The sequence below is a fragment of the Montipora foliosa genome, chromosome 5, assembly GCF_036669935.1.
Source record: "Montipora foliosa isolate CH-2021 chromosome 5, ASM3666993v2, whole genome shotgun sequence".
Classification (NCBI taxonomy): domain Eukaryota; kingdom Metazoa; phylum Cnidaria; class Anthozoa; order Scleractinia; family Acroporidae; genus Montipora; species Montipora foliosa.
Genome location: NC_090873.1, coordinates 20673878 through 20688636, shown reverse-complemented (window position 1 = coordinate 20688636; position 14759 = coordinate 20673878). Strand labels below are relative to the sequence as shown.

At 38.9% G+C, this 14759-nt stretch overlaps 2 protein-coding genes across 2 annotated transcripts; one reads left to right on the top strand and one right to left on the bottom strand.

Moving 5' to 3' along the window:
* The first annotated feature begins 237 nt into the window (after window positions 1-237).
* Window positions 238-12174, top strand: LOC138003033 (uncharacterized). Its single transcript, XM_068848981.1, has 10 exons — window positions 238-651; window positions 872-1034; window positions 1285-1507; window positions 1784-2321; window positions 8677-8890; window positions 9413-9664; window positions 9904-10075; window positions 10612-10760; window positions 10980-11177; window positions 11866-12174. Exons 1-10 carry the CDS (start codon window positions 589-591, stop codon window positions 12000-12002), a joined length of 2109 nt encoding a protein of 702 aa, XP_068705082.1. The 5' UTR covers window positions 238-588; the 3' UTR covers window positions 12003-12174.
* Window positions 12175-12277: 103 nt separating this feature from the next.
* LOC138002373 (P2X purinoceptor 7-like) lies at window positions 12278-13985 on the bottom strand. Its single transcript, XM_068848427.1, has 3 exons — window positions 13756-13985; window positions 13131-13382; window positions 12278-12653 (listed from the first exon to the last, which is right to left on the bottom strand). Exons 1-3 carry the CDS (start codon window positions 13983-13985, stop codon window positions 12485-12487), a joined length of 651 nt encoding a protein of 216 aa, XP_068704528.1. The 3' UTR covers window positions 12278-12484.
* Window positions 13986-14759: the final 774 nt, after the last annotated feature.

The window sequence follows — 14759 nt, the reverse complement described above, 5'->3', positions numbered from 1 at the left end:
AAAGCAGTCAGCTTCGAAAAGTTTTATTGATAACCGAGTAAATCTGGATGGATGTTACCAATTTATATATCTACTGGTGCCACTATACAAAATACAGCTGTGAGAGATTTAATTTGAAATGTCAAAATGTTTTAGGTTAATGAACATGAGGGTCAAGTAGCTGCATCATTTGAGTACAGAAACTTGGCAGAGGAAGAAACACCAACTGCACTGCCAGAACATGCTGATTTTGCCATTGTAGCAAATCCATCTGCTGATCTGCCTTACACAGCAGAAGCAACATGCACACCAACAGCTCCACAGGAATATGCAGATTTTTTCACTGTAGTTAATCCATCTGGTGATCAGCCTTGTACAGCAGGACCAACATGCACACCAACACCTCCACAGGAATATGCAGATTCTGCCACTGTATTTAGTCCATCTGGACATCAGTCTTGCACAGCAGGACCATCTGACTTGGTCAATAAAGCAACACCAACTGCGAGGCAAGAACTGGCAGCTGCAGAAACATCTCCCGAACCTCCAAATGTGGAGAACAGCCTGCTGACATGTGAAGCTGTGTTGCCTTCAATTCAAGCTGAGGTTATGGAGGTAGATGATCTTTCTGGGTGCCCCTCCCACAATTCAGTCAGTCCTGCATCTGATAAGGTAATTAATTTATTTTGAAACTAGAAGGGGCTTTAAATGTATTGCTATTGATGATTCTTGAAATTTTTACTGACAGATAACTATCATTGTGTATCATAAATTTAAGTTTTAAACTCTAGTATTAAAAACCCTGAATCCTGTTAATCAACCAACATTTGTCTATCCTAACATAATGTGTGAAACATTCTTTGTGTTGAAAGATACATGTATTCTATTGCAGCCCCCAAAAGCTACTCCCTGTTCAAGTTGTGCTTCTCTGCGAAAACAGAAGAAAAAACTCCAGAGACAACTTAGGGGCATGGAATCTAAACTTGCTAGTAACCAGTCCAAATGGACAGAGACATTACAGAGAATAACAAAAGAACCAGAGCTAGTTTCAACAGGTTAGTATTTTATTGCAACTTGTAACTTGTAATGATCATGATAATATCAAAGGAACTTAACCTACTTTCAACAGCTTAGTATTTTGTTGCAACTTGTAACTTTTAAAGATAATTTAAATTATAATTGTTAATGAAATACAGCACAGTCATGCCAATATACTAAGCAGGCACACAGAATCCACATAAAAAAGTTGAAAACCAGGCATCCTTTGAACATAAAACTAATCACTATTTTAAATCTTAATTTCAGAGTCCCAAACAGATGAAGTGCTGATACTGGATGAAGATGAAGTTGATGTGGATGGGGGCCTAGAGTACAATGAAGCCATGGATGTTGAAGATGAACCAAAGGTGGAGTCACAGGAAGGTCAGGCAATAGACGATGAAGGAGATCCAAGCTGGACACCAGAAGAAGCTGAAAATGCATATGAGCAAGCAGGCGATGATGACTGTGATCAGAAGCCAAATCAAAAGTATAGTTGTTCAGTGAATGAATATGATGACTTGCTTGATAAACTAGATTAGAGTGTGATTTGCATCTTTGGCAAGGTCTTTGTCTGAGGAAATAGTGAATGATGAGCCATTTCCTTGTCACTTCACTGTAATGATTTTCTATAATACATTATGTACAGTATTCCTTTCTTGGTTATTTATTCTAGCTGGAAGAATCACGGTATGTGATTTTCTTTTGCATGCACTCACAATTTGTTCTCCTTGTTTATCTTAATTTTTATTTTGCATTTTTTCAGGTTCAACTTTGAGGGTGAAAACTACCGAGAAGAACCAAAAGCAATAGTGTTCCTGTCAAAACTACTGATTCTGTTCCAATCCTGTAATTTGTGCTTTGCCAGCAATCCACTTCTTTCCGTATCACAGTCTGGAACAATGTTAACCATCAAATCGACTTGCAGCAAATGCAATGATGTGTTCACATGGACCAGCCAGCCACATATGCTTGGTAAATTCCCTGCAGGGAATTTGTTGTTAAGCTTTGCCATTTTGTGTTCTGGGGCTTCAATAAACAAGGTCTTACTTATGTTCCAGCACATGGGTATACTTGTTTATCATTATCCAACATACTACTACCATCAACGACATTTGCTAGTTCCTTCAATTGTAAAGTACTGGCGAGGCTACCAGGCTGAATTACTCAGGAAATTGGCAGGAGAGGAAGTGGTACTTGCTGGAGATGGCAGGCACGACAGTATGGGCCATTCGGCAAAATATGGCACATACACCATATTCTGTTGCACCATTGGCTACATTATCCATATTGTGCTAGTTCAGGTAATAGTTTTGCTATATTAAAAGGAGCCTCGCACACTTGACATACATACAATCATGTAGATAACAACCAAATCCCAGTGGTTTTATTACAAGGGGATGAATAAGTGTGAACAGAGGGTTGTATCACCGCTAAAAGTAATAACAACGCTAAATGTAATACCAACCGTAAATGTAATAAAAATTAACTCTAAATGTAATACTAACCACAAATGTAATAAAAATCAACCCTAAATGTAATAAATTACCCCACCGTAAATGTAATACAATTTAACGCTAAATGTAATGAGGTGACCGACCGTAAATGTAATACAATTTAACCTCAAATGTAATAACAGTGTTGAAAGCTCCTTTACGATTACCGGTTATTATTTGAGTGTCGGTGATTTTTTGTGAACATTCCCGAGGTTCTGCGTAGTTCCGGTCAAAGCTTACTGGGAACGTCTGAACTTCTAAAGATTTCCCAAAAAATAGCCCTTCTGATGGTGGAGCATTTGCAAATATCATTTCCGAAATTCTTTACAGCGGATAGCGCAAGTACATAGTGGAAATAGTGGGGAAGCCTGGGCGAGAGAAGGCGTGCACTCAGTTGTGGGATCGTTTGGGGCCCCTGGTTTATACTCTTTTTGAAAGGGGCCCGCTATTTTTTAGAGTCCTTCTGGATGTGTTTGAAAGATTTGGTGAGACGGTGGTATGATAAAGCATAAAATATACAGATGGTACAGATGATATAAAGACAACTTTAATAGCAACGATACTCATGCAAATATAGTCACAACTTACTTGTAAATGAAATAAACGTATTCTCACTATTTGGTGCGATTACTCAACGCTTGTTCGTAGAACACAGTAAGAAATAGTAAAAAATCTACATTTTTCAAAGCTTTAACCAACAGTCTATTAAGAGTTTTCAGATTTATTCTATCAATATATCGATATATATATATTCTATATCGATTTGAGTCAACAGACAAACGGTAACAGAAACTTTCCGGCATGACAGTTCGGATACTCTTTATTTTTTCCTTCCATTTTTCCAGATGATGTTCTGAATGTAGAACCATCCTACGATCCCAGTATACAGAAGTCTCACCCACGCATTTATCCACTGAGGGTGGTTAATTATGTTCTTAAGTGCTAAAACAAGGCCACTCCCTTTCCCACGTGTTTTAGAAATCTGTCGCATGCTGTGGTAACCTACGCATGTATCCCAATCAAAAAACACTCTTGGCAGCCTTTGAATGAATGAGCCTGTGAGACTTCTAAATCGTTTGTTTATCATGCTTAAAATGTTAAAGGTGTCCACAATGTTTCTCGGGCTTCCTGTTAACGAAAAAGTAATAATGATTTCAAGGACTTCATTTGGAAGGTCCTCTATGGAACGAGGTTCTTCATTGTTTTCTCCGCTACCTATCTCATGTGCAGCCCATTGAGATTCTTCATTCGTAGGCTTGTCACAAATATCTTCATCTCCTACTGAACTGTTACCGTAATTATGATTCAGTGCCGTTAAACAAACGTAATGGATTCCTTGATCTTCCGCAAAGTGTCCTAGTGTCAGTGAGGCAAAAGGAATGGAAAATTGAGGAGATATAACAGTTTTTGCGTTTGGACCCAATGTCGATATTATTACAATCTCCACGTTGAAAAGATTAGCGACAGCTTGAAGAGTGATCTGATCTCCGTAAGTTCCATTTTGGGCGATGCTAGTGAGGTATTGGGACCAAGGCATGCCTACGAAAAGTTCAAAAGGAAATCCATCCTGATTGTTTGGATTTTCAGTCAGATATCTTACTATTTCTCTCCGCAAAGATTCCTCGGAATGAAAAATGCCAATAGTTTGGAGTAGATGGGCCAATGCTGAAAACTGGCAGTTGCCGTCTCCTGGTGGATTGTATGTGACATCAAAGCCTTGTTCGCTGAACGGTTGATGAAGGTCCTCAGGCGTCATTGCGATGTAGTATTTTTCCCGGTGAGCTGCTTTCTTTGCTTTATGTTCCTTCTGTGTTTTTGAAAGACTCATCTGTCTCCTCGCGGCTGCCCGTTTGCGTTTTTCTTCAACAGCTGTAGCACTAGTCATATCTTCGACTGAAACCCAGTCACAGCAAGACTTTTCTGTTGTGGGGGATTCGTATGTTATTTTGTATTTTCCAAACTGTACATTTCGTTTTATAATCGTTCCGTCAACAACAAATCGCTTTTTTGGAATACCGCGGGTTCTTCCTGAAAATGGAAATCGAATTAGAACCCGTTCTCCCACTTTGTAAACGGAGGGTGGGTTGCCTTTTACTCTCCTCTTAATGTATCGCTTGTCCCATACGTTGTTGGACGCCCTAGCTTTGGATCGAATTTTGCGGATACGTTCACCATTGTTTCTGAAATCGGAGGCCCTAGGAGAAATTCTAGCTGCAGATGAAACACTCTCTTGGTAGGATAATCCGCCATCCGATATCTCGGATAAAGCATTAGACGCTCGACCGTAAAACACCTCAAAAGGCGATTGTTTACCTAAAACGTCCATCAATTCCTCGTTTAGGACCTTTTGGTATTCCATTAATTTTGAGACCCAGTTCACTCCAACCTTGGAAAAATTAATAAGATCAAAATTTATCTTTTTTCGTAAAGATCTATGAGACCGTTCCACTTTTCCCTGAGACTGGGGATGGTACGGGGACCCTCTGATTATCTTCACTCCTAGCGATTTGCATAGCAGATCCACGGCTTGTTTGAATTCTCCTCCGTTATCTGATTGGATCACTCGTGGAGGGCCGACCTCTGTGTACAGCTTATTAAGCTCTCTTGCTACTAGCTTGCTTGACTTCCCTGTCAAAGGACGCAGCCACAAATATCGACTAAAAACATCTTGAACTGTTAGGATGTACTTGTACGTTTTTCCGTTCTTCGATACAGCTGATTTTTTCATATCAACCAGGTCAATTTGATGTCTTACCTACAAACAACGTAGAAATGAAATCTTTAATCGTATAACATGCTTTGCAGCGATGTCACTCTACATGCAATCAAAGTGCTCAGACTCACTCATTCTCTTCAAGGAAGAGCCCAGGTGCTATTTTTGATTTTGTTAATTTTGGAAATTTGTTTGTGTATTCGTCTTAGGGTTACTATATTATACACGATCACATCAGCTACGCTGCAATACTAATCCTGTCCATGTAAAAGACATTATTATGATTATTATCATAGTAATAGACGAGCTGAGATGCCCCTGTCATATAAACCATTTCTCACATTTCTTTCCAAAGTTCTTCACTTGAATAACCCCTTAGAATGCTTAAATGAGTCGATTGACCCCAAAGAGAATGGTTTTAATTTGAGGAAAAGTTTTGGTCATAAATGGGGGTATGGTTTTTGCACTCTAGCCTTGATATGGGTATCGTTTTAAGAAGAAGCCACTTTTTTCATCTTTCTCGAAAAGAAAATCAACAAAGCACTTCACAAATTATGTTTACGGTAATGTAACATTGGTCTGGAACTTATTATATAACGCTGGTCAGAAACAGGGTTTTGATTTAAGAGTCAAGTGATAAATAGGGTTTCAAATTTTTGGTCAGGTTATAAATACCATAGGTAATATCGCAGATTTTGGTCATAAATAATGTAAGGTTTTGGGAAGCGTGCCGTACATCCCCACCCAAATTTTCTTGGAACCCCCCCCCCCCCCACCGGCACAATGGTTGATTAGGGAAGATTGGTTTGGTCTAATTAATAACATAATTTATCAATTCTTACTTGGACTGTTTTTGCTCTTATGGGCCGCTGTATCGCTTTATTTTGAAACCGTGCGTTCATCTTCTGGCTGAGTCGACTTTTGGACAGCACATTCTGGACGTTTCTTTCACTGACACCTTGAAAGCGCTTGATCAGTCTTCGGTTCAGCTTTCTTGAGCCGGCGCCTTTGCAATGCCGAAATTCCTTTTCAACCAAAGCACTCAGTTCCGACTTCTTTGTAACTTCTTTGCCTTTAAAAAATAGCCTTTTCCTGCCGTTAACTTCAGAGATAGAAAACTGTGACTTGGCTCTCCAGAAACGAACACAGGCTGCCTTTTGGCTTCGGGAGCGATCTTTCACAGGCACCACAAATTCTCCACTCGTTAAGGCGAAAAGAGTTGCGTAAGTCTCGTCGTCCACGGCTGACATTTGACGAAAACATTTCTTATCTTCTGCCCACGTTCCAATGATGAAAATAAAAAACGCTAACAAGGGACATTTTACAATCATTTTGCTTACTTTCGAAGACCACGACAAGAACCACGTGAAAATCCATACAATTCCAGACAAGCGTCTTGAGAACCCAGTTGACTGAGTTTGTGGGCGGAGTTTGTTTGCGAAGCAGGAAAAATTTTTCAGAGTTTTTTCTCGAAACAATTTTTTCACCAGAAGGGCACACTTAAAGAGCTACAAGTCAAAGGGAATTTGTTCGATTGCTCTCAAATTTTGACAGTACCTAGTTTTACATATAAACAACAAAACCACTTCTCCGAATTTTTTATTTTGAAATAACTTTTTTCAAGAGCGATTTTTGTACGATCACTCCACATTTTTTTAATCCTATTTCAAAAATGTTCTGTAACTTTTCACTGAAATTACACATTAAACAAGCGAAAAACAAAATTTGCTTTGACATGTAACTTTCAAAAGGTGGTTCGGGCGCTCGCATTTAGAAGTCGTGAAAATTTCGGCAATTCATTTGTTTTCAAAAGTTTTGGTATAGTCTAATAGCCAGTCCTATAAGCTTTAATTTGATGTAAGGGTTTAGATATCTATAGTTTAAACCCGACGCGCTACATCGCTTGTACGCGAGACACCCCTGAAGGTGCACGGTAATCTCCCGGGGGGAGGGGGGGGGGGGGAGCACTGAACTATTTTTTGGGTGGGTATATGCCGCCCGGGACTTCAGAATTTGGACCCGTTTTGGAAAGAATTTGCCCCACATTTGATATGGTTAGCCAAAAACACACACAATCATGCTCGTAAGCTAACTATGGGCAACACAGGGTGTAACAGTTTTGAATCGTATTTTTTTGAACCAATCTCTCCTTGCTTACAAAAGTGGAGATTTCGTGCATTCAAAATATTATACCCTGTTTAGGAAACGTCTCTAACTCAGGAGCTCCAGAATCATGACCCCGTTAGGCGCATACCCCTATAGGTATTGTATTGGAGTAACCCCCCAGGGGTAATCTGCGCCTAACGGTGTAGTTAGTAAAGGGGAATAACCGTGATTGGGTATTCCGATAATCTATTGAAGTGATATCATATCACTGATGATATTGATGCCATTTACGCCTTTGCCGCTCTTAATAACGTGTTATTACATTTAAGGTTAAATTGTATTACATTTACGGTCGGTCACCTGATTACATTTAGCGTTAAATTGTATTACATTTACGGTGGGGTAAGTTATTACATTTAGGGTTGATTTTTATTACATTTCTGGTTAGTATTACATTTGGAGTTAATTTTTATTACATTTACGGTTGGTATTACATTTAGCGTTGTTATTACATTTAGCGGTGATACAGAGGGTACTCAAAAGTTATTTTCATCTGTGCATGATACATGTTCATACAACATTTTTAAGAATGTCTTGTTTTGATACTTAGTATGACATTCCCTCATAATTCTCTTCCTCATAATTTAATATGCCAGCCCTTGTGTAGTCTTACTATTATTATGGTGACTGATTTCCTGTCATTCTATATTTAACTCATTGTCTTAACAAGGGTAGTTTGGAGTGGCATAGGGTACTCATTGATTTTGAAAGGCACTAAGGGCCCGATTACATGGCAAATTTCAGCCCGGTTAACCGGGTTGAAATTTTGTTGCGATTACATGATGAACTTCAGCCCGGGCTGAAATATTAGTCTTGGCACCAAATATGAAATTTCATGTGAAGAGTCTCGGGAGAATCAGGCAGCCATATTATTTCCTGCTTTTCAGCCTGTCTGAAATTTCTTTTCGATTACATGGAGTTTTTTTCAGCCCGGGGTTAATACTCAGCCCGGGCTGAAAATCCTAGCCTGGTTTGGTCAAACCGGGCTAGGATTTTCAGCCCGGGCAATTCAGGCTGAAAATCCTAGCCCGCTTCGACCAAATCGGGCTAGGATTTTCAGCCCTGGCTGAATTGCGCCCTGGGCTGAAAAAATCTCCATGTAATCGACAATTTGATTTTAAGAGGATTTGTTTCAGTAGCTGGGCTGAAATTCGCCATGTAATCGGGCCCTAAATGTAGTTAATCAAACTTCTACCCAAAAGTTATGCGAGTTGATGTTTGGGGGAGGGATGGGGACATCGGCTTCACTGCTTGCATAATAGCAGCTGTTCTATTGCTCTTCAGGCTAACCAAGCAGGAAGTAGTTCAGCCATGGAGTTCATAGGTCACCAAAAGGCATTTGCATTCCTACTTGGCACAGCTATGATAATTAAAGCATTCATCTCAGACAGGCACTCCCAAATTGCCAAGTGGATGAGGGTCGAGTGCCCCAAAAAATGCAAAGAACTGGGAAAGCCTCTGATAGACCATTTTTTTGACCTTTGGCATATAGGGAAAAGTAAGTTGCTGAATAAAAATGTTCATCTTAGCATTTTAATCATTACATCAAATACAGCACAACAATATGGATCAAACATAAAAAAACATATTTTAACACAATAATTACTTGAAAACATTTACACATGATGATGATGATGATGATGATGATAATAAAAACTTAATTACTTACCATGTAAGTGTCATTAATTACCAGCAGTTATAAACCACTAATTGGGTCTCTCTAATTCTAATTAAAAATAAGTTACAAATGAAAATTGGATATAAATTCACTGACAGGAAGAGAGGAAGTTAAAGAATATGGGTATAAAATTATTTGCCTGCATGTTTGTCCAAAATTATGTGGTGCTACAATCCGTGCTTGTTTGGTTTGCTCAACCATATGCAAACTCAAAATTTGTATTACTGGTGATTATAATACAACTAGCCTTGCTTGTACAATTGACATCAGAAACAGTCTTTGGACAATAAGATCAGATTACTGTGAAAAGACATTGCCATATACTCTTTCTTATTACTACAGAGATACAAAAACTGCTAACTAAGCTGAGTAAAGAGAAAGGCATGGAAGCAATTGGTCAATGGAGGAAAGCCTGTGTCCGGCACTTTTATTGGTCAGTGACATCTACAAAAGCAAAGCTTCAGTCAGTCATCCTTGCAAAGTTTAAATCCTTTCAGTACCACATACTGAACCAACACACCAATATACCTGAGAGGCTGTTCAATAAGTGTGCTCATGGTGCGGTAACCACTCAACGCTTGTGGCTTACAAAAAGTAATTGATTGCTTTTTTTGTTTACAGAAATTAAGCACATACATGTTTATTTACCGGTTCATTTGGAATAGAAAGCCCATGGAATGCTGCATGTACCTGACTGGTCACTGATTGCTATTAGTCTGGAGTTGTTGGCATGTTTTCTTTTTCTTTTTTTTGGGCGAAAGACCAAAGAGTGTTAAAAGCATTACTATAAATAACATATGCTATGTCTGAGTGAAATGTACTTTATATATCAGGTTCGGAGGTATGCAACAGACTATGTGAGACACTAAACAACTCCTTCCTACTGCGGGGCATAAAGCAGGCATCCCCAATTCAGCAAACAAGCTGCCTGGAAGGTTACCACTCTGTAGTAAACCAATTTGCCCCAAAGATGTTCGCCTTTTCTTATCTTGGGATACTAAGCAGGTAATTTTACACCAATTGAATTCAATAAAGATAACAAAATCAAAGGGGTTTCTGGGCATAACATTAAGCTCTGAATCTGTGGCTCAGAAGTACTGGTCTGATGATATCCTAATATTGCCATTTACTATTATTAACAAGTCTAGTGGAGGCTGCATGGCCAAATGGTTTAGGGTGCTGGTGTTATAATCCAGAGGTGCTGGGTTCAAGGCCTCTACCCTGCGACTAGCAGGAATTGTTTCTCAGTAGTCCCAATTTTATATCCTCAGTCACATTTTGAGAAGAGCCAACTGGTTTGCCTCTTGCCAGGATTTTTAACATGTTACATTTATTTGCCATGAAATATTTGTTTCCTTTCATTTCAGTGGCATGCCTGTAAACTTGCTAAACCTAGTGCTTGTATAGCTAAGTGCAAGACCACTAAAAATAACATTTGCATTTTTCTTTTTTACCACAAAAGTGATCAGTTTCCAAGTGCATCGTCAGTAGCTGCTTCATTTCTTTGAAGTTTATTTTGTCTCTATTAATACTATTTTCAGAACTATTCTTGCGGCTCTGCATTTCAACTGGAATTTAAACAGGGACAGATTAAAGGATGCCCAGGGAAATGCTAAACTACGTGTTACTTATCCTAAGTTCAAAGAGGGAGAAGGAACAGTGAGGGAAGCGCGCGTCAAACAGAATCATGGTATAATCTTTGCATGTGTGAAACAAAATGACTGAATGGCACCAACACAAAAGAAATATTTTTGCAGTTGTTTTCTTTAGCCTTAGTTTGCAATATCATTTGTCCAAAGAAAGCTCGTCAAACCACAATACACTGGATGTTTTTTTCCCAGATTGACCAAGAGATATTTTGTATTTAAGATATTCACAGCCTGAGTGTGATTGGATATTTACTCTTCAGGTTATGTTGCCAAAATATACGATATACTAGTCACCACATCAAGAGAGGACTTAGACTTATTGAAAGATGAACTGACAGCACAAGTGCCAGAGCAATTACACAGTTTGCTTAAAGATAAGGAAAGCAAGGTTGAGGCAAAGGAAAAATACCTATCTAGGAAGAAAAGGGAGACTGTTATATGCCCACCTACATGTTCAGGTACAGTACATTCACAACACTGATTAGTTTTCAGCAAAATTTGTATCAGGAAAAACTGAAACGAATGTTGTCACAGCAATCATATTGAATTTATAGTTTTTATTATACAGATTTGACAACTCATTTTAGTACACTATCAGCAACATATTAGAGCAAGTTCTATACATTTAGTAGTTATTGAATGAGGCGGAGTAAAATATGAAGAATCCTGCAGATCAAGGAGGGTGTTATCCACAGAGGCCGAAGGCCCAGGTGGATAATACTCTCCAGGATTCTTCATTTCCTATGAAAGCCAAATTCAATTATTACTTTTTTATTCATTCAAAATATTTCCCTGTTCTTAAAAGAGTTTTGCCATTTCGGTCTGTTTTTCTGCTCACCAAAAACAGCACAACCTTGTCCCCAGGTTTTCTCAGTCAACGGTTCAATAATCTGCGGGGGGCTGCACTTGTGACATCATTTTGATGTCAACGGTTCAATAATTTGCAGTGGGCTGCACTTTTGACATCATTGGTTCAATATTCAGTAAACAGCAGCTGGTTATAATTTTGCGGGTGGCTTTAACCAATCAGAAACTGGGAAATATTTTGAATGAATAATAATGTTACTTACAGTATAGTGAATCTTGCAAAAACCAAACATTTCTGTACTTGCTTTCAATGGATGCTTTTTGTGCTCTTTATTTCAGATGCTGAGCTACAGCAGCTTCAAAACACACCTGCAAATATTGGTGGACAAAGACCTAGAAAAGCACCAACATGCAAAAAGTGTGGACAGCCAAGAAAGGGCCATAAGAAAGGCCAATGCTCCTCAACTGGTAGTTGACGTGCACTCACCTTTCTTAAGGCTATTTCTTACATGTAGTTGCCATTCGTCATCAACCACACATTGACACATTAAAGAATGTTTTTAAACTATTCGCTTTCTGATTATTACGTCCTTGTAACTCTTTCCACTGTGTAATTACAGAAAATATCCATACCTCCCCCATGGAAAAGAGTTTTTCTAAGACCCCCCACTCCTGGAAATTCCAATTAAGCTTCATACATTTCTTTAATTTGTTTGGCCCCACAGAACCCCCCACACCCCCCCCCCCCCAAGGAAATTCCAATCCCTTCTGTGGGGGAGTATGGATACTCTCTGGAACTGCACATTATACAGGCATGCATACAACCTATTTTATTTTCAACTTTTTGTGGTTCAAAAAGTTAAAATCACTTGTTCCATACAGGTACTGCCGAGGTATGTTTTTGGAAATGTTCGCTACAGTGTAGTTGACAGCAGAGTGGGAATTTTGCTTTGAAAAGTTAGTCCTCACCCTCTTCCTCTTCATAGCCTGTGTACTCCCCATCAACATTTGGGAAGGCTTTCCGGATGCTATTGTAGACACAGTTGGGCAGAGGAATCCTTTTTGAGGCACCAACATAGTCATACACAAGCCGTACATATTGGCGATATGCTACTGATCTCAAGAACCTAAAGAATTAAAATGAAAAGTACAGGCAACCATTACTAAACAAGCAAAAAATGTGGGTACTTGGAAAACTTCTTGTTTAACCCTGCCACATTAGGAAATTTTGGTGCTGCCATGTCCATCTTGCATTTTTATTATTTAAGGTATGGTTCACATAGCAATGGCTATACTAAGAGTCACACTGACAAATGAAAGCTAACATTGGTGGTTGTTATTAATTTTGGTAGAATCAAACAGGACACCGTTACCTGACTATATTCAGTTTGGAATAAAAGACATAACATGAACTAATTTTTTTCAAACTATATTTATTGTGGTTGTTTTCCAACAGACCTATAATGAAATTGAAACTATGCAAAATTGAATAGAGTAGAGAAATTTTCAACACCCCTTAGACTGGAAATCATATATTAGTTGACATATGTTTATCAGTAAAATGATTAAGAAATATCAAAAACACTATTTAAAACTACACTTACTCTGATTCGGCTGCATTTCTTGCAGTTTTTGTAGTCGAGTAAGACTTCTTAGCTTTAGTCTTCAGGCCTATGGCAGCCGTAGAAAGAACCCACGTGTTCAGGCAACATGCAGCATAGCCTGGATGCTCGGTGATACATTCCCCCTCCTTTTCCACCTCGTACATTTTCTCACCGCACCTGTCGATGTCTGTGCAGCACCAACATTCTTCTGGGTTGGCTATTAAATCAAGGGAACAATTTGAGCATTTGCACCTGAAAAGACATTGAAATTGAGAAGAAACTTAGCATCAATAAGAACGGAACGATCACCTGAGCCTCACTCCTTTGTTCCATGTGCAAGTTGCAATTTTGATTTCTTACTTTTAAAGCGTTTCCAATCTTTATAATGCACACAGAAAAAAAAAACATTCGGAACTAAAATTACACTGCAAAATCTCTCTGCTATGCCGCTGTTAAGATAAACACAGCAAAGTATCTTTTCGGTTTCATCGAGAAAATTGAAATACATGTAAGCGCAGGGAAGTGACAATTAGAAGGTAAGGACAAAAATCGAGGCGGATTCTCGAGCATCACACTTGCATAGCATACCTGTTGTAGTAATACAGTAAACAAGACAGCTACATACCAATCTGTACGATCATTTTCGCCAGAAAAACGACTCAACAAAGTCTGCTCTTCCTCCTCCTTGAGAGTTAGCTGTTCCAAGTAAGCAGCGGCCTCTTCTTCCGTCGGAACTGGTTCTATTGAATCGTCGTAGTTCACAATTTCTTCGTTGGCAGACGATCCAGATGAGCTTTCCGAGTCACTGTTTTCACTGAAGCTCTGGAATTCGTCGCTGGAAAATGAATTGGCCATTGTGCTGGACAAGGAAACGAAGCGTTTTTGTGCTATATCTGTAGTAATCGTGGCTTGTGTTGTTTATCTCCTTCGATGCAACTTGAGAAAATGACGTCACAACACAAAACAATGCACTCGTATCGCTTTTATACCGCGGGCTCATCGGAACGCAAATCCGTAATGGCGGACTCGAAAATAACACTTTTTGAGGCCCAATATTTTCACTTTGCGGGGTCTAAGCTTTATTTCAGAGACATTAGCAGGAACAGCCAAGTCCAACAAACCGTAAGGAACCCATAAAAGTGTAAAACGTGACATGCTATTTTGATCGTAGTAGCACTTTAAAACACAGGGAACTTTTTAAGATTCCCATTTGGGAATTAAATGGGAAATTTCCCCATTATTGGGAAATATTTGGGACATGAAATTCCTTTTTGGGATACTTTTGGGAAGTTGTCGACCCTTAGGATCCGCCAACTGGGATTTTCTTGGAAAACAAGTTTTACTGTGTTTGGTATCCCAACCTTGGGAAAATGTTGTGACTGTACAACAATTTATTCCCAACATTGTGAATAATATGGGAATTTATCCCCAAGTAATCCCCAAACTTGTGAATAACATCGGAATATTTTCCATGTAATTCCCAATTTTGTGAATAACATGGGTACATTTTCCCAAGTAATTCCCAAGTTTGTGAATAACTTGGGAACATTTCTCCACGTATTTCCCAAAGTTGTGAATAATATGGGAACATTTTTCCATGTAATCCCCAATGTTGTGAATAACATGGGA